This window comes from Oncorhynchus mykiss, chromosome 25 (genome assembly GCF_013265735.2).
Source record: "Oncorhynchus mykiss isolate Arlee chromosome 25, USDA_OmykA_1.1, whole genome shotgun sequence".
Taxonomy (NCBI): Eukaryota; Metazoa; Chordata; class Actinopteri; order Salmoniformes; family Salmonidae; genus Oncorhynchus; species Oncorhynchus mykiss.
This window is the reverse complement of record NC_048589.1, coordinates 34,174,549-34,193,935: the sequence shown is the minus strand read 5'-3', so window position 1 is coordinate 34,193,935 and position 19,387 is coordinate 34,174,549. Positions and strand designations below refer to the sequence as shown.

At 46.7% G+C, this 19,387-nt stretch overlaps 1 protein-coding gene across 14 annotated transcripts in view; it reads left to right on the top strand.

Moving 5' to 3' along the window:
* gphna (gephyrin a) overlaps positions 1-19,387 on the top strand; it is a 117,370-nt gene that overhangs the window by 41,610 nt on the left and 56,373 nt on the right. For 8 of the 14 annotated variants that reach the window (XR_005039491.1, XM_036962399.1, XM_036962402.1 and 5 more), the window contains exons 3-9: positions 354-411; positions 1,527-1,655; positions 6,578-6,739; positions 6,807-6,980; positions 8,521-8,688; positions 9,155-9,289; positions 10,145-10,279. Coding sequence is in view for 13 of the 14 variants with exons in the window: in XM_036962399.1 (XP_036818294.1) it covers positions 354-411; positions 1,527-1,655; positions 6,578-6,739; positions 6,807-6,980; positions 8,521-8,688; positions 9,155-9,289; positions 10,145-10,279 (961 nt within the window). In the remaining variant the exon portion in view is untranslated. The remainder of the gene's footprint in view (positions 1-353; positions 412-1,526; positions 1,656-6,577; positions 6,740-6,806; positions 6,981-8,520; positions 8,689-9,154; positions 9,290-10,144; positions 10,280-19,387) is intronic. The other 6 variants (XM_036962400.1, XM_036962411.1, XM_036962406.1 and 3 more) reach the window with 4 other exon arrangements.

Below are 19,387 nucleotides of genomic sequence, written 5' to 3'. Positions count from 1 at the left end.
CTAACAGTCTCGTGGCATTTTCTCAGTGAATCACTATCACTCTCTAAAAATAGCTAATACTGACTACTTATCGCTGTTGTCTTTAATGTCTGTTTTGGAGAGTCCATTTTCTTTGACCTGCACATACATATGGCTCATAACTTAGAGTACAGTTCAGGATAACCCTTTTTTCTTCCTCTCAGTTTTACCACTTCTCCTTTTACTCCCACTCCTACTTACTGTCTCCATATTTCTCCACTCCCCGTTTTGTTTTCCTCTTCCCTCCCTCTCTCTTTCCGTCTCTAGTGAGTTTGTTGAGACTGAATATGAACTAACTATGATCTTGTTGTTGTTTTTCTGTTTCTCATCCACAGGCTTGGAGGCGTCATATCTTCCTACAAAATAGTCCCAGATGAGATAGATGAGATTAAGGTAAATATCTCTCTCCCTCCTCTATTGCTCTCTCTCTCTCTCTCTCTCCCTTCTTCGCTCCCTCTTACTCCCTCCCTCCCCCTCTCTCTCTCTCTCTTGCTCTCTCTCTCTTCTTCTTCGTCTCTCCATCTTGCGTTCTCTCTCTCTCCTGATCTCTCTCTGTCTTCCTCTCTCCCTCTTAGTCTCTCTATCTTCTCTCCCCATCCCTCCTCTCTCTCGCTGCCTCTCTCTCGCTGTCTCTCTCTCTCGCTGTCTCTCTCTCTCGCTGTCTCTCTCTCTCGCTGTCTCTCTCTCTTGCTTTCTCTCTCTCTCTCCCTTCCTCGCTCCCTCTTACTCCCTCCCTCCCTCTCTCTCTCTCTCTCTCTCTCTCTCGCTCTCTCTCTTCCTCTTCGTCTCCATCTTGCGTTCTCTCTCTCCTGATCTCTCTCTGTCTTCCTCTCTCCCTCTTTGTCCCTCCAACTTCTCTGCCCATCCCTCCCCTCTCTCGCTCTCTCTGTCTCTCTGTCTCTCTGTCTCTCTGTCTCTCTGTCTCTCTGTCTCTCTGTCTCTCTCGCTCTCTCGCTCTCTCGCTCTCTCGCTCTCTCGCTCTCTGTCTCTCTCTCTCTCTCTCTCTCTCTCTCTCTCTCTCTCGCTGTCTCTACTCTAACTGCATGCTGCCCCCTAGAGCCCACCGCAGGCTATAGTTCAAAGGTGACAGTATTTTGGATTCTCACATGTATTCTCTCACAAGGCCTACATTGAAGAGTTGTTATTGTTAGACCCTTCTGTCTTGGAAACAGTTGTCCCACACAGTGGGTGAATTTTAATGGTCTTTCTTTGATTTCTTGCGTCCTCTCTCCTTGCCTCCTTTTCCAGGCACATTAGAGGACAAGATCCAAGGTTTGTCCCCTCTGATCTTCTCCTCCAATGCAATTTGAGAAAAGGGAGGTGAAAAGGGAGGATGCTAGGAATCAAGGAAAGACAATTGAGATTCACCCAGCGCTTTAGTATTCTATCCTGAACCTGTGTCTGTTGTTGTCTATATGATTGACACTGCTCCCAGCCAATGGAGTGGTCACCTCTGTGATTTACACTGCTGCCAGCCAATGGTGTGTCTCTCTGCACTCTGTCCTCAGGAGACATTGGTGGACTGGTGTGATGAGAAGGAGCTGAACCTGATTCTGACCACCGGAGGAACAGGGTTCGCCCCCCGTGATGTCACGCCCGAGGTACATGGGGACCCCAAAGTTTGTGTTTGTGTCCATGTGAGTGGATGACTGTTGACCCTAGATCTAGTGTAAGCTGGTAGCTATGCGTGCACATGTGTGTGTTGGTTGGCACCTGCATGGTCAATGTGCATGTTTATGTGAGAGTTGTGTTTGTCAAACCATAGATTATCTTGTGTTTTGTCAGGTTTTTCACAGTACGGATAAATACATGTTTTTGTTTCCACTGTTATTTTCCATATTGTGTATTTTGCATACGTTGTCAATGTGTGTGTCATATTTTAGGGTTGAGAGAGTGTTTTATCTTATGTTTGACTCTGTGTATGTGTATGAGTGCATGTTCATTTGCTTGTGTGTGTGCATGTGATGGGAAAGCGCTTGTGACTCCCTGGAGATTACTGCTGGCTGTGGAGGTTGACTCCCCCCCCACTCTCTCTCTCTCTCTCTCTCTCTTCCTCTTCTCTCTCTCTCTCCCCTCCCTCTATCATTCTTCCCTCTCTCATTCTTCCCTCTCTCATTCTTCCCTCTCTCTCTCTCCCCCTCCCTCTCTCATTCTTCCCTCTCTCTCTCCCCCTCCCTCTCTCATTCTTCCCTCTCTCTCTCCCCCTCCCTCTCTCATTCTTCCCTCTCTCTCTCCCCCTCCCTCTCTCATTCTTCCCTCTCTCTCTCCCCCTCCCTCTCTCATTCTTCCCTCTCTCTCTCTCCCCCTCCCTCTCTCATTCTTCCCTCTCTCTCTCCCCCTCCCTCTCTCATTCTTCCCTCTCTCTCTCTCCCCCTTCCCCCTCTCTTTGATATGTCCTTATCTTTTTCTTCTTTTTTAATAATGTGCATGTTTGAATTGTCATTCATCTCAAGGGCACACAACGTCACTTCTCTTAAACCTTGTGATGTTCATGTTTTTGTTATTCACCCAATGTAGATCTGATGGACCCACAACATAATTGGGGTTTTAAAACAATACAGCCATAACAATTTACACAAATACGTATTACGTAATACTTAGATGTTGATACCAATTACAAGCATTATAGACAGCATACATGGTTAATATTTGCCATTTACCTGCTAGATCACATTTATCGATAAAGCAGCTATTTGTTGTTTTGACATGGGTGGAATAAATCATGTTTATCTTGAACAAATATAAATGAAACAAGGTTTTCATCTCTATTGATGTTTATTGCTTTGAACTGAACAAATTGGAAGGACACATTTTACATACAGTATTTTATGGAAATGATAAATGAGCCCCATTGAACACAAATTAAGACCGGTCTACACACCAAGAGGGACAGAGTTCTACTGTGTGTGGTGCAAATGTATTTCTTGCACTTGATGTATGTGTTTTGTGTCTTCCTGTCCTTTTTGGGTCCACACACATCGCATCACTTCCTCTTGTTGCTCCCGGCTGCAATCTATAATAATGGAAACATTTAGTTCAGGAATTTTACTAACATCTCACTCACTCACATATACAGTGCCTTGCAAAATGAATTCATTCCCCTTGGCAGTTTTCCTATTTTGTTGCATTACAACCTGTAATTTAAATGGATTTTTATTTGGACTTCATGTAACGGACATAAACAAAATAGTCCAAATTGGTGAAGTAAAATGTAAAAAATGACATATTTCTAAAAAAGAAAAAACATAGAAGTGATGGGTGCGTGTGTTCACCCCATTTGCTATGAAGCCCCTAAATAAGATCTGGTGCAACCAATTACCTTCAGAAGTCACATGATTAGTTAAATAAAGTACATCTGTGTGCAGTCTAAGTGTTACATCATCTGTCACATGATCTCAGTGTACATGCACCTGTTCTGCAACACCACTAAGCAGGGGGGTACCACCAAGCAAGCTGCACCATGAAGACCAAAGAGCTCTCCAAACAGGTCAGGGACAAAGTTGTGGAGAAGTACAGATCAGGGTTGGGTGATAAAAAAATATCAGAAACTTTGAACATCCCACCAAGCACCGTTAAATCCATTATTAAAAAATTTAAAGAATATGGCACCACAACAAACCTGCCAAGAGTGGACCACCCACCAAACTCACAGACCAGGCAAGGAGGGCATTAATCAGAGAGGCAACAAAGAGACCAAAGATAACCCTGAAGGAGCTGCAAAGCTCCACAGCGGAGATTGGAATATCTGTCCGTAGGACCACTTTAAGTCATACACTCCACAGAGCTGGGCTTTATGGAAGAGTGGCCAGAAAAAAATAAGCAAACATGTTTGGTATTCGCCAAAAGGCATGTGGGAGACTCCCCAAACATATGGAAGAAGATACTCTGGTCAGATGAGACTAAAATTGAGCTTTTTGCCATCAAGGAAAACGCTATGTCTGGCACAAACCCAACACCTCTCATCACCCCGAGAACACCATCTCACAGTGAAGCATGGTGGTGGCAGCATCATGCTGTGGGTATGTTTTTCATCGGCAGGGACTGGGAAACTGAATTGAAGGAATGATGGATGGCGCTAAATACAGGGAAATTCTTGAGGGAAACCTGTTTCAGTCTTCCAGAGATTTGAGACTGGGACGGAGGTTCACCTTCCAGCAGGACAATGACCCTAAGCATACTGCTAAAGCAACACTCGAGTGGTTTAAGGGGAATCATTTAAATGTCTTGGAATGGCCTAGTCAAAGCCCAGACCTCAATCCAATTGAGAATCTGTGGTATGACCTAAAGATGGATGTGTTCCCCTGGTTAACAGCAAACTTACAGGAGCAGTTTTGCCTTGAAGAATGGGCAAAAATCCCAGTGGCTAGATGTGCCAATATTATAGAGACATACCCCAAGAGACATACGCCAAGAAGCTCTAATTGCGGCAAAACGTTTTGACCTTGGGGGGGTGAATAGTTATGCATGCTCAATATTTCTTGTTTGTTTCACAATACAAAATGTTTTGCATCTTCAAAGTCGTAGGCATGTTGTGTAAATGATACAAATGATACAAACCCCCCAAAAATCTATTTTAAATCCAGTTTGTAAGGCAACAAAATAGGAAAAATGCCAAGGGGAGTGAATACTTTCGCAAGCCACTGTATAGTTACAGCAGGCCATGGTAGGAGAGTCAGACAAACACACATGCAACAACATCACTCACACTGTAATCTCAGCCCTGGCCTTAGACCTTGTTTCCAGTTAGGCTGTAATCTCAGCCCTGGCCTTAGACCTTGTTGCCAGTTAGGCTGTAATCTCAGCCCTGGCCTTAGACCTTGTTGCCAGTTAGGCTGTAATCTCAGCCCTGGCCTTAGACCTTGTTGCCAGTTAGGCTGTAATATCAGCCCTGGCCTTAGACCTTGTTGCCAGTTAGGCTGTAATCTCAGCCCTGGCCTTAGACCTTGTTGCCAGTTAGGCTGTAATCTCAGCCCTGGCCTTAGACCTTGTTGCCAGTTAGGCTGTAATCTCAGCCCTGGCCTTAGACCTTGTTGCCAGTTAGGCTGTAATCTCAGCCCTGGCCTTAGACCTTGTTGCCAGTTAGGCTGTAATCTCAGCCCTGGCCTTAGACCTTGTTGCCATTTAGGCTGTAATCTCAGCCCTGGCCTTAGACCTTGTTGCCAGTTAGGCTGTAATCTCAGCCCTGGCCTTAGACCTTGTTGCCAGTTAGGCTGTAATCTCAGCCCTGGCCTTAGACCTTGTTGCCAGTTAGGCTGTAATCTCAGCCCTGGCCTTAGACCTTGTTGCCAGTTAGGCTGTAATCTCAGCCCTGGCCTTAGACCTTGTTGCCAGTTAGGCTGTAATCTCAGCCCTGGCCTTAGACCTTGTTGCCAGTTAGGCTGTAATCTCAGCTCTGGCCTTAGACCTTGTTGCCAGTTAGGCTGTAATCTCAGCCCTGGCCTTAGACCTTGTTGCCAGTTAGGCTGTAATCTCAGCCCTGGCCTTAGACCTTGTTGCCAGTTAGGCTGTAATCTCAGCCCTGGCCTTAGACCTTGTTGCCAGTTAGGCTGTAATCTCAGCCCTGGCCTTAGACCTTGTTGCCAGTTACGCTGTAATCTCAGCCCTGGCCTTAGACCTTGTTGCCAGTTAGGCTGTAATCTCAGCCCTGGCCTTAGACCTTGTTGCCAGTTAGGCTGTAATCTCAGCCCTGGCCGTAGACCTTGTTGCCAGTTAGGCTGTAATCTCAGCCCTGGCCTTAGACCTTGTTGCCAGTTAGGCTGTAATCTCAGCCCTGGCCTTAGACCTTGTTGCCAGTTAGGCTGTAATCTCAGCCCTGGCCTTAGACCTTGTTGCCAGTTAGGCTGTAATCTCAGCCCTGGCCTTAGACCTTGTTGCCAGTTAGGCTGTAATCTCAGCCCTGGCCGTAGACCTTGTTGCCAGTTAGGCTGTAATCTCAGCCCTGGCCTTAGACCTTGTTGCCAGTTAGGCTGTAATCTCAGCCCTGGCCTTAGACCTTGTTGCCAGTTAGGCTGTAATCTCAGCCCTGGCCTTAGACCTTGTTTCCAGTTAGGCTGTAATCTCAGCCCTGGCCTTAGACCTTGTTGCCAGTTAGGCTGTAATCTCAGCCCTGGCCGTAGACCTTGTTGCCAGTTAGGCTGTAATCTCAGCCCTGGCCTTAGACCTTGTTGCCAGTTAGGCTGTAATCTCAGCCCTGGCCTTAGACCTTGTTGCCAGTTAGGCTGTAATCTCAGCCCTGGCCTTAGACCTTGTTGCCAGTTAGGCTGTAATCTCAGCCCTGGCCTTAGACCTTGTTGCCAGTTACGCTGTAATCTCAGCCCTGGCCTTAGACCTTGTTGCCAGTTAGGCTGTAATCTCAGCCCTGGCCTTAGACCTTGTTGCCAGTTAGGCTGTAATCTCAGCCCTGGCCTTAGACCTTGTTGCCAGTTAGGCTGTAATCTCAGCCCTGGCCTTAGACCTTGTTGCCCATCCCTGACCCTGCTGAAGGTGAATGTAATATTTGTTCAGTACTGTAACCAGTGTTCCCTTTCACTCTGTCCCTTCCTACTTCCCGATGCTGCAGGCCACCAAAGAGGTGATAGAGCGCGAGGCTCCAGGGATGGCCCTGGCTATGCTGATGGGCTCCCTTCAGGTCACACCTCTGGGCATGCTCTCCAGGCCTGTCTGTGGAATCAGAGGCAAAACCCTCATCATCAACCTACCTGGCAGCAAGAAGGGCTCACAGGTAAAATCTGGTGTGTGTGTGTGTGTGTACTCTCATTGACCTCTGACCCCTAACTCTCTTCCTACAGGAGTGTTTCCAGTTCATTCTTCCAGCTCTGCCCCACGCCATTGACCTGCTGAGGGATGCGGTTGTGAAGGTGAAGGATGTCCATGAGGCTCTGGAGGACCTGCCCTCACCCCCACCGCCCCTCTCCCCACCCCTCACCCTCAACAGCATTGCCTGCACCCAGACAGAGGACAAGGTGACACTCTTTGGCTCTCCTCCATTGCGTTTATTTATTTTTTGAAGAAACAGAGGGTGATAAACACATCCCACACCGCATGATAATGAGGGCCTTACATGATAATGAGAGGACCCTACATGATGATGAGTGGACCCTACAGGATAATGAGAGGGCCTTACATGATGATGACAGGACCCTACAGGATAATGAGATGTTCCTACATGATAATGCTCTCATTCATGATAATGAGAGGACACCCATACATGATAATGAGAGGATGTCCCTACATGATAATGACAGGACCCTGCATGATAATTTAGGGCCCTACATGGTAATGAGAGGAGGTCCTACATGATATTAACAGGAGGTCCTACATTATATATTGAGAGGTCCCTACTGATAATGAAATGTCCCTACTCTTAATGAGAGGAGGTTCTTAAATGAAATTCAGAGGAGGCCCCTACAAGACAATGAGAGGAGGCCCCTACAAGACAATGAGAGGAGGCCCCTACAAGACAATGAGAGGAGGCCCCTACAAGACAATGAGAGGAGGCCCCTAGAAGACAATGAGAGGAGGCCCCTAGAAGACAATGAGAGGAGGCCCCTAGAAGACAATGAGAGGAGGCCCCTAGAAGACAATGAGAGGAGGCCCCTAGAAGACAATGAGAGGAGGCCCCTACAAGACAATGAGAGGAGGCCCCTACAAGACAATGAGAGGAGGCCCCTACAAGACAATGAGAGGAGGCCCCTACAAGACAATGAGAGGAGGCCCCTACAAGACAATGAGAGGAGGCCCCTATAAGACAATGAGAGGAGGTCCCTACAAGATAGTGAGAGGAGGTCCCTACAAGATAGTGAGAGGAGGTCCCTACAAGATAGTGAGAGGAGGTCCCTACAAGATAGTGAGAGGAGGTCCCTACAAGATAGTGAGAGGAGGTCCCTACAAGATAGTGAGAGGAGGTCCCTACATGCTAGTGAGAGGAGGTCCCTACATGCTAGTGAGAGGAGGTCCCTACATGCTAGTGAGAGGAGGTCCCTACATGCTAGTTAGAGGAGGTCCCTACATGCTAGTGAGAGGAGGTCCCTACATGCTAGTGAGAGGAGGTCCCTACATGCTAGTGAGAGGAGGTCCCGACATGCTAGTGAGAGGAGGTCCCTACATGCTAGTGAGAGGAGGTCCCTACATGCTAGTGAGAGGAGGTCCCGACATGCTGATGAGAGGAGGTCCCTACATGCTAGTGAGAGGAGGTCCCTACATGCTGATGAGAGGAGGTCCCGACATGCTGATGAGAGGAGGTCCCGACATGCTGATGAGAGGACGTCCCGACATGCTAATGAGAGGAGGTCCCTACATGAAGTAAAACTGCTTCACAATGCTTATTTCCTGCACCATAATCACATAATTTCCACTCCCAGAAGTCTCTCCGTTTGTAGCAGTACTTAACTTTTATCTGAATTAATAGCTGTAGATGCTTTTACAGTGGTTCTTTTATCCATTTATGACATCCAGCATCGTGAGTTGTGGTGTTTTCTTAATAAAGTCTATTATTATTATAAGGGTGTGCAGTGTGAGGATGATGATGATGATGATGATGAGGATGATGAGAAGATGAAGGACAGATGCTTGGTGTCCACCGAGGACCACCACGCCCACCACCACCACCACACCCACTCCCACTCCCACGGACACAACTCGCACATCACCGCCGCCGCCATCGCTGCCAAGGTAAACACACAATGGCCTGTTGCTGTTTCTCATGTTAGAATTCTCAAGTTAACTTCAACATGGATATTTCAGCCCAGAAGTTCTTTATAAAATGAATTATGATCATTTGACCCAGAGAAAAGAAGAGAGATCTAGCAGAAATAGAGGGATAGAGGAAGAGGAAAAGAGGAAGATGAATGGGTGGAGAGGAAAATGGAGAGTGAGTGATAAGAGAGGAAGAATGGAGCTAGGTCTCAGAATACATGTATTGTGTTTGCTGCATTAGAAACCAATCTTCCTGTTCACTGCATTACCGCACGTGTGCTAAGCCTTCATTTTGATACATCAGTACGTCAGTGTGTGTGTTTACCTGTCGTGTGTGTGTGTGTGTATATGCCTGTGTGTGTATGCCTGTGTGTATATGCGTGTGTGTGTGCCTATTATGTGTGTATTCATGTTTCATCCTGTGTTGACCATCCATCACCAGAAGGGGAAGCCCCAGCACCATAACCATGCTGTTGTCATGGCTAAAGGTAGCCACTATCTACCTGGTCTGGTATCTAACCTCCCCCCTGCCCCACCTCATTACACCTGCTCCTGCTCTGGAGACCAGCCGGTAACGGTAAGACCCCTCAAATCTGCCCACCCACCCACCCTCATGTCACACGTCGCTCCTACATCACATACCACTGTACTCTGCACCTCACCCATCCCATAATTCCTCCCTGCAAACTTGAGCACCATGTATCTCAAAAGTGCTCGATCCCGTCCTCTCCCGAGGAGAGGAATCTTAGGAGGTGAGGAGGCGAGGAATGAAGAAGGACTTTTGAGATTCACCCCATCTTGTATAGGTCATGACGGGTGGTGTATCGCTAGGTGTAGCCCGGACAGTGTTATTAGCGCTAACTGAGTTAGCCTGTGTTGCTAATTAGCAGAGTGGGGTTCAGTGCTGGGCTGCCAGTAAAGCCTATGGGCCCACTAGCACCGCTCAAATGAGCCATGCGGATCACAGTCGCAGATCCACACATCCACAGCAGCAGCCCTGGGGGGAAACTGTGGGCCTGCCTGGCCTGTCTGTCTCCTCACAGGCTCACACTCAGGCTCACACTCGCACTGCAGCCACACACACACACACACACACACAGGGTTTAACATGCATCTGGAACTAGTGTTTAATGATGTTTAGAATGTATTTATATTGTTACAGTTATTACAAAAGTCTACCTGGCCAATCAGAAAACAGATGACTGACTGGCCAGACTGACTGACCAATCTGTGTGTGCTTTCGAGGTGTCTTTTATCTGTGTTATAGTAGAGATTACAGTGCTGTTTGTACACACAGCTTTCCTCTCATTTACTGTGCGAGGATAAGATAACTACTTGTGTGTGTTGTAGATATTGCTTACCCGCTCTCTTTTTCTGTGTGTGTGTGTGTGTGTAGTAAATATAACTAGATATATAACTTCTCTCTTCATAGATCCCAGACAGCATAATCTCTAGGGGTGTGCAGGTTCTTCCCAGAGACACAACTTCTCTGAGCACCACGCCCTCCGAGTCGCCACGTGCCCAGGCCACCTCGCGCCTCTCCACTGCCTCCTGCCCCACACCCAAAGTAAGACACCTCCTGTAACTATTCTTAAACCTACCCCACTGCCCATCCATCTACCCCTCCCCCTGCCACTCACCCGGCCATGCCCAGTCCTCTCACATCCTAACACTACCCTCCCTCCTTCCACCTGGCTGCTGCCTCCCCCTCACTCTGACCCATCAAGGCTTGGAGGTGGAGGCCTATTGCTTCTTGACTCCCTCCCTCTCCCCTCCTCCATGTTTTTTTGGGAGGTAATTTATTGGATCCCTTTAGTTCTGTAACTCTGAGATCATGTCCAGTATGTTGTCCGTTAATTGGGTGGAATTACAGGCTCCTCCTCCTAACCTCGATTCCATCCTATCCCCATACTGTAGAAACGTCCTGTGATTGGTCACAGCACACAGAGGGGCGGACGAATGACCTCTGCTGGAGTGTCCCGTTCAGTCTTTTGATTGATAGGTTGTTTATATCAGTTTCAAACTGCACTGTGGCCATGGAAACAAACAAACCAGACATACATAGTGCTGCTGTTCATGTCCTAACACTACCTGTGTTCTATTCCTCACAATGTTGCTGAGCGAACAGAGACGGGGAGTGGTAGGAGAAAGAGGAGAGGAAGTGTAACTTGACTAGACCAGACTGGAGAGAGGAGGTGTAACTTGACTAGATCAGACTAGAGAGAGGAGGTGTAACTTGACAAGATCAGACTGGTGGGAGGAGAGGAGGTGTAACTTGACTAGATCAGACTGGTGGGAGGAGGTGTAACTTGACTAGATCAGACTGGTGGGAGGAGGTGTAACTTGACTAGATCAGACTAGCGAGAGGAGGTGTAACTTGACTAGACCAGACTGGAGAGAGGAGGTGTAACTTGACTAGATCAGACTAGAGAGAGGAGGTGTAACTTAACTAGATCAGACTGGTGGGAGGAGGTGTAACTTGACTAGATCAGACTAGAGAGAGGAAGTGTAACTTGACTAGACCAGACTGGTGGGAGAGAGGAGGTATAACTTGACTAGATCAGACTGGTGGGAGGAGAGGAGGTGTAACTTGACTAGACCAGACTGGTGGGAGGAGGTGTAACTTGACTAGATCAGACTAGAGAGAGGAGGTGTAACTTGACTAGACCAGACTGGTGGGAGAGAGGAGGTATAACTTGACTAGATCAGACTGGTGAGAGGAGAGGAGGTGTAACTTGACAAGATCAGACTGGAGAGAGGTGTAACTTGACTAGATCAGACTGGTGAGAGGAGGTATAACTTGACTAGATCAGACTGGTGGGAGGAGAGGAGGTGTAACTTGACTAGATCAGACTGGTGGGAGGAGAGGAGGTGTAACTTGACTAGATCAGACTGGTGGGAGGAGAGGAGGTGTAACTTGACTAGATCAGACTGGTGGGGGGAGAGGAGGTGTAACTTGACTAGATCAGACTGGTGGGAGGAGAGGAGGTGTAACTTGACTAGATCAGATTGGTGAGAGGAGGTGTAACTTGACTAGATCAGACTGGTGGGAGGAGAGGAGATGTAACTTGACTAGATCAGACTGGTGGGAGGAGGTGTAACTTGACAAGATCAGACTGGAGAGTGGAGGTGTAACTTGACAAGATCAGACTGGAGAGAGGAGGTGTAACTTGACTAGATCAGACTGGTGGGAGAGAGGAGGTATAACTTGACTAGATCAGACTGGTGAGAGGAGAGGAGGTGTAACTTTACAAGATCAGACTGGAGAGAGGAGGTGTAACTTGACTAGATCAGACTGGTGGGAGGAGAGGAGGTATAACTTGACTAGATCAGACTGGTGAGAGGAGAGGAGGTGTAACTTGACTAGATCAGACTGGAGAGAGGAGGTGTAACTTGACTAGATCAGACTAGAGAGAGGAGGTGTAACTTAACTAGATCAGACTGGTGGGAGAAGGTGTAACTTGACTAGATCAGACTAGAGAGAGGTGTAACTTAACTAGATCAGACTGGTGGGAGGAGAGGAGGTGTAACTTGACTAGATCAGACTGGTGAGAGGAGAGGAGGTGTAACTTGACTAGATCAGACTGGAGAGAGGAGGTGTAACTTGACTAGATCAGACTGGTGAGAGGAGAGGATGTATGATTTGACTAGATCAGACTGGTGGGAGGAGGTGTAACTTGACTAGATCAGACTGGTGGGAGGAGGTGTAACTTGACTAGATCAGACTGGTGGGAGGAGGTGGAACTTGACTAGATCAGACTGGAGAGAGGAGGTGTAACTTGACTAGATCAGACTGGTGGGAGGAGGTGTAACTTGACTAGATCAGACTGGAGAGAGGAGGTGTAACTTGACTAGATCAGACTGGATGGTATACTTTGTCTTTCACCACCAAACCCATTCTCATCATGTCGTGATTTTAGCTAGGTATATTTCTTTGGAGGATTGTGGCTTTGCAGCCACTGTGATCATTCCATACCTCAGTGCCTACATTTCTCTTTACGTCTTGAACTTGTGTTGAGTCTGTCTCTACATGGTGAGGTGTTCCTTAGGGGAAGGCTGTATCTGTCTCCACCTGGTGAGGTGTTCCATAGGGGAAGGCTGTATCTGTCTCTACATGGTGAGGTGTTCCATAGGGGAAGGCTGTATCTGTCTCCACCTGGTGAGGTGTTCCATAGGGGAAGGCTGTATCTGTCTCCACATGGTGAGGTGTTCCATTGGGGAAGGCTGTATCTGTCTCCACCTGGTGAGGTGTTCCATAGGGGAAGGCTGTATCTGTCTCCACATGGTGAGGTGTTCCATTGGGGAAGGCTGTATCTGTCTCCACCTGGTGAGGTGTTCCATTGGGGAAGGCTGTATCTGTCTCCACCTGGTGAGGTGTTCCATAGGGGAAGGCTGTATCTGTCTCCACATGGTGAGGTGTTCCATTGGGGAAGCCTGTATCTGTCTCCACATGGTGAGGTGAGGTGTACGTACGCTAACTGTGAAATGCTTGCAGGCCCTTCCCAACAATGCAGAGAGAAAAATAACAACACCAGGAATAAGTCCACGATGAGTAGCCCTAACCTTGTCCTACAGTAACCCTAACCCTGTCCTACAGTAACCCTAACCCTGTCATACAGTAGCCCTAACCCTGTCCTACAGTAGCCCTAACCCTAACCCTGTCCTACAGTAGCCCTAACCCTGTCCTACAGTAGCCCTAACCCTGTCCCACAGTAGCCCTAACCCTGTCATACAGTAGCCCTAACCCTGTCCTACAGTAGCCCTAACCCTGTCCTACAGTAGCCCTAACCCTGTCCTACAGTACCCCTAACCCTGTCCTACAGTAACCCTAACCCTGTCCTACAGTAGCCTTAACCCTGTCCTACAATAGCCCTAACCCTGTCCTACAGTAGCCCTAACCCTGTCCTACAGTAGCCCCAACCCTGTCCTACAGTAGCCCTAACCCTGTCCTACAGTAGCCCTAAACCTGTCCTACAGTAGCCCTAACCCTGTCCTACAGTAGCCCCAACCCTGTCCTACAGTAGCCCCAACCCTGTCCTACAGTAGCCCTAACCCTGTCCTACAGTAGCCCTAACCATGTCCTACAGTAGCCCTAACCATGTCCTACAGTAGCCCTAACCCTGTCCTACAGTAGCCCTAACCCTGTCCTATAGTAGCCCCAACCCTAACCCTGTCCTACAGTAGCCTTAACCCTGTCCTACAGTAGCCTTAACCCTGTCCTACAGTAGCCCTAACCCTGTCCTCCAGTAGCCCTAACCCTGTCCTACAGTAGCCCCAACCCTGTCCTACAGTAGCCCCAACCCTGTCCTACAGTAGCCCCAACCCTGTCCTACAGTAGCCCCAACCCTGTCCTACAGTAGCCCCAACCCTGTCCTACAGTAGCCCTAACCCTGTCCTACAGTAGCCCTAACCCTGTCCTACAGTAGCCCTAACCCTAACCCTGTCCTACAGTAACCCTAACCCTGTCCTACAGTAACCCTAACCCTAACCCTGTCCTACAGTAACCCTAACCCTGTCCTACAGTAGCCCTAACCCTAACCCTGTCCTACAGTAGCCCTAACCCTGTCTCTAGCTTCTCTGACATGGTGTTTTTTAAACAGAGGCTGTCAACAGTGAGAGACACAGGGAGACACTGGGAAAAGAGAAGTCTGGTCTCGTGGGAACCAGGGGTGAAACAAGAAATACTGTATGCAGAGCGTGTTGGATGGTTTGTCTGCTCAAGGGCAGCCTGTAAAACTCCTTCTCTCACCTGTGTTCGGCTCGAACATTTCTATACTGTGTGTGTGTGTGTGTGTATGTGTGTATATATATATATATATATATATATATATAGTATAATGTACAGCGGTAGATTCGGCATGCCAACAAATTATAGAGAGAGAAAGAGAGGCATGTGGAGGAGAAAGAGAAACAGAGATGAGGGAGAGATATATAAGGGAGAGAGAGAGGGATTTGAGAGCGGGAGAGATATGAGCAAGAGAAAAGACATATGAGCATGACAAAGAGGGAGAAGGTCTTCCACTCTGAAACAGTCCCTGTGATTAAAGAGTTTCTATTCTACATATTTACAGTATCAGCCTTGTGCAGCCACAGACCCTGGTAGACCTTAACACTCCTACGCACACATCTGATACTCTATCACACACTTTCTCATAAAACACCTGTGTGTGTGTGTGTTAGCCAGCTGGTCCACTTGGTGGCAAATAGTCCTCAGTGCTTAATGAAGGCTGTGATAGAGGTGTATAGTCCTCAGTGCTTAATGGAGGCTGGAATAGAGGGGAATAGACCTCAGTGCTTAATGAAGGCTGTGATAGAGGGGAATAGTCCTCAGTGCTTATGGAGGCTGGGATAGAGGGGAATAGTCCTCAGTGCTTAATGAAGGCTGTGATAGAGGTGAATAGTCCTCAGTGCTTAATGGAGGCTGGGATAGAGGGGAATAGACCTCAGTGCTTAATGAAGGCTGGGATAGAGGGGAATAGTCCTCAGTGCTTAATGGAGGCTGGAATAGAGGGGAATAGACCTCAGTGCTTAATGAAGGCTGGGATAGAGGGGAATAGTCCTCAGTGCTTAATGAAGGCTGGGATAGAGGGGAATAGTCCTCAGTGCCTACTGTATACGGGAAGAAGAGAATCCATCTGGCATCGGTTTCTCTACATATATCTAAACTCTGCAAAAAAAGAAACGTCCCTTTTTCAGCAGTCTTTCAAAAATAATTCGTAAAAATCCAAATAACTTCACAGATCTTCATTGTAAATGGTTTAAACTCTGTTTCCCCTGCTTGTTCAATGAACCATAAACAATCAATTAATGAACATGCACCTGTGGAATGGTCGTTAAGACACTAACATCTTACAGACAGTAGGCAATTAAGGTCACAGTTATGAAAACTTAGGACACTAAAGAGGCCTTTCTACTGACTCTGAAAAACTCGAAAAGAAAGATGCCCAGGGTCCCTGCTCATCTGCGTGAACGTGCCTTAGGCATGCTGCAAGGAGGCATGAGGACTGCAGATGTGGCCAGGGCAATAAATTGCAATGTCCGTACCTCGCAGTGGCAGACCACGTGTAACAACACCTGCACAGGATCAGTACATCCGAACATCACACCTGCGGGACAGGTACAGGATGACGGCAACAACAACTGCCCGAGTTACACCAGGAATGCACAATCCCTCATCAGTGCTCAAACTGTCCGCAATAGGCTGAGAGAGACTGGACTGATGGCTTATAGGCCTGTTGTAAGGCAGGTCCTCAACAGACATCATCGGCAACAACATCGCCTATGGGTACAAACCCACCGTCGCTGGACCAGACAGGACTGGCAAAAAGTGCTCTTTACTGACGAGTCGCAGTTTTGTCTCACTAGGGGTGATGGTCGGATTCGCGTTTATCGTTGAAGGAGCGTTACAACGAGGCCTGTACTCTGGAGTGGGATCGATTTGGAGGTGGAGGGTCTGTCATGGTCTGGGGTGCTGTGTCAGTCACAGCATCATGGGACTGAGCTTGTTGTTATTGCAGGCAATCTCAACGCTGTGCATTACAGGGAAGACATCCTCCTCTCTCATGTGGTACCCTTCCTGCAGGCTCCTCCTGACATGACCCTCCAGCATGACAACGCCACCAGTCACACTGCTCGTTCTGTGCGTGATTTCCTGCAAGACAGGAATGCCATTGTTCCGCCATAGACCAGTGAGGAGCCCGGATCTCAATCCTATTGAGCACGTCTGGGACCTGTTGGATCGGAGGGTGAGGGCTTGGGCCATTCCCCCAGAAATGTCCGGGAACTTGCAGGTGCCTTGGTGGAAGAGTGGGGTAACATTGACATGACTGACCAGTGGCTCAATGCTGTGGATAATGGCAGGTTTGTGGGTGTACTATTTTTATATTTTAGTGCTGCTTTTTATTTAGTGGGTCATGAAATAATTTTGACAAAAGTAATGCATTATGGTTTTCAGGGGGTAGCATTGAATTTGGAACAGTCATATCTAACTGACAGGAAACAGTCCACCTATATCAATAGTTCATTTTCTTCCCTTCATGCTTTAAACTGTGGAATACCGCAGGGCAGTTGCCTTGGGCCACTTCTTTACTTAATATATACCAACAACCTTCCTTATAGCTTATCTGAAACTCAAGCTACTGTATTTGCAGATGATCCTACCATTTATACAGCAAGACAATCGGTTCAACAGGTACAGCAAGCTCTACAAGTAGATTTGGAAAATATCAGGAGTGGGTTTGCTGGAACAATCTTGTTTTGTTGAACACCAAGATTAACCAAAGTTATGTTGGTCTGTTCCACCAGGAAAAGGCCAACACAGCGTGAGATACAATTAAGTATGGGAGGAGTACAAATTGAAGAAGTGGCAGAAACCAAACTACTAGGAGTGCAGCTAGACAACTGCTTATCATGGTCGTCTCAAATAACTAATCTATGTAAAAATATTATTAAAACAGCATGCAGGATCAGAAGGATAGCTACATATTTACCGGGAAAGATACTTAAGCAAACAACCCAAGCATGAATTGGGAGTCAGGTGAACTACTGTTCTGTGGTTTGAGGAAATGCATCAGCAAGTGACATTAGGAGGCTGCCGATTGCACAGAACAAAGCAGCAAGGATTGTTTTAAGGTGGAGATAAGTTTTTTTGTTGTAGTCATGCTCAATGCTCTTGGTTGGTCATCAATCAACAAGATAAGTGAAAAAAAACATGCTTATTTTATTTCATAATATACACCATTTAAAACGGCCAAACTCTATTCACAACAGTATTCAGTTGGTGAAAGACAGACATTCAGTCAATACTAAGAATAGGTTGTCCACCATCTATGTGTTACCCAGACAGAAAATAGAAATAGGCAAAATAACATTTATATTTAGAGTAATAAAGAAATTGAATAATTTATCTGCGCAAACCAGAAAGCTTTCAATATATACATTCAAACAGTACTTTAATACCATTTAAATATAATACATAGGAAAGTTGTGCTGGACTATACTAGATGAAGAATCAATATCTCTTTTTAGACTGTTATTTATCTGGTCAATATGTTGGTGTATTATGTCTGTTTGTAATAGTGTGTTATAGGTGAAAATGTGTTTGTATTATAAATAGTATTTTAATGTTTAACGACTCTTGGAAGGTTAGTCCAAATGAGGACTAAAAGAGAACCATATCAAATCATATCAAATATTAGGATATTCTATTTCTCTCTCTCTCTCTCTCTCTCTCTCTCTCTCTCTCTCCTCTGCTTTTTTCTTGCTGTTCTCTCTATTCTCCTCCCTCCCTCACTCCTTTTTTTCACCCCATCCCACACTTTCTCTCTCTCACTTTGCCTGTTGTGCTCTCTCTGCCTTCTATGCTCCCTCCTCTCTCTCACTGTCAGTCCCTTCCTCTCTGAGCCTGTCTGTGTTGTGTGTGTGCCAGTGAGCGTGTGGGAGACTACATCTTCTTACTCAGAAGCAGGATAAAGCATGGTAAGCATCCTGCCTCATCTTCTCTTCTCTCCTGACGGACTGACTGGTGTTTTGTGTTTCGCTAGCTCTCGTTGCACATGTTAGTGGGCAAAGGGGGTCATTGTTTTTGTGTGCATTTGAAGGGGATGGGAGATTGTGGCTCTTTATGTGTAGTTGATTTATTACGTGTGTGTGTGTGTGTGTGTGTGTGTGTGTGTGTGTGTTATGTGACTGTGTCAAAAGTGCATTATCCATTATGTATTTTGTGTTATAGCTCAGTTTGTACAATACTGTAGTCAATTATCTAGCTACCACTCACATCTCCATCTATGTTGTTATTTATTCATTAGGATCCCCAGTAGCTGTTGCTCATGCAGAAGCTACTCTTCCTGGGGTATAGTAACACACAGGAGCGTTGTTAATCTGGGCTTTCTAAAACCTGTAGCTAGATACCTCACAAAATGTCTGTTTGAGTTTTGAATCTGAATAGATTCATAGGAACATAATAGACTGAGAGAACTGTATTAGATAAAGAGGTTTTAGGTGACATGGTCTCAGATGTTATCCACAGATGATAGTGCTGTCTTACTGCAGTTTCTGGATGTGGTGCAGAAAGCCAGGCCTTAGATTCTTCTGTACTGAAGCTTCATCCCGATATAGTGTAATTTGTGATTTGCTCTGGGTCTATGGTGCTTTGTACTGGCAGCCTAAAGCTGAGGATCGTGTCAGTGCTGTTGAAAGCAGTTAAATACTGATGAAGTAGTAGGGCTGGGAATTGCCAGGGTACGATATTATCATGGTACTTAGGTGCCGATACAATACAGTGTATTCAGACCCCTTGAGTCTTTCCACATTTGTTACATTACAGCCTTATTCTAAAAGTGATTAAATACATAAAAATCCTCAGCCGTCTACACACAATACCCCACAATGACAAAGCAAAAACAGGTTTTTAGACATTTTTGCAAATGTATTAAAAGGTAAAACCAGAAATACCTTATTTACATAAGCATTCAGACCCTTTGCTATGAGACGCGAAATTGAGCACAGGTGCATCCTGTTTCCATTGATCATCCTTGAGACAATTTAAATTGGTTGGACATGATTTGGAAAGACATACACCTGTCTATATAAGGTCTCACAGTTAACAGTGCATGTCAGAGCAAAATCCAAGCCCTGAGGTCGTAGGAATTTTCCGTAGAACACCGTGACAGGATTG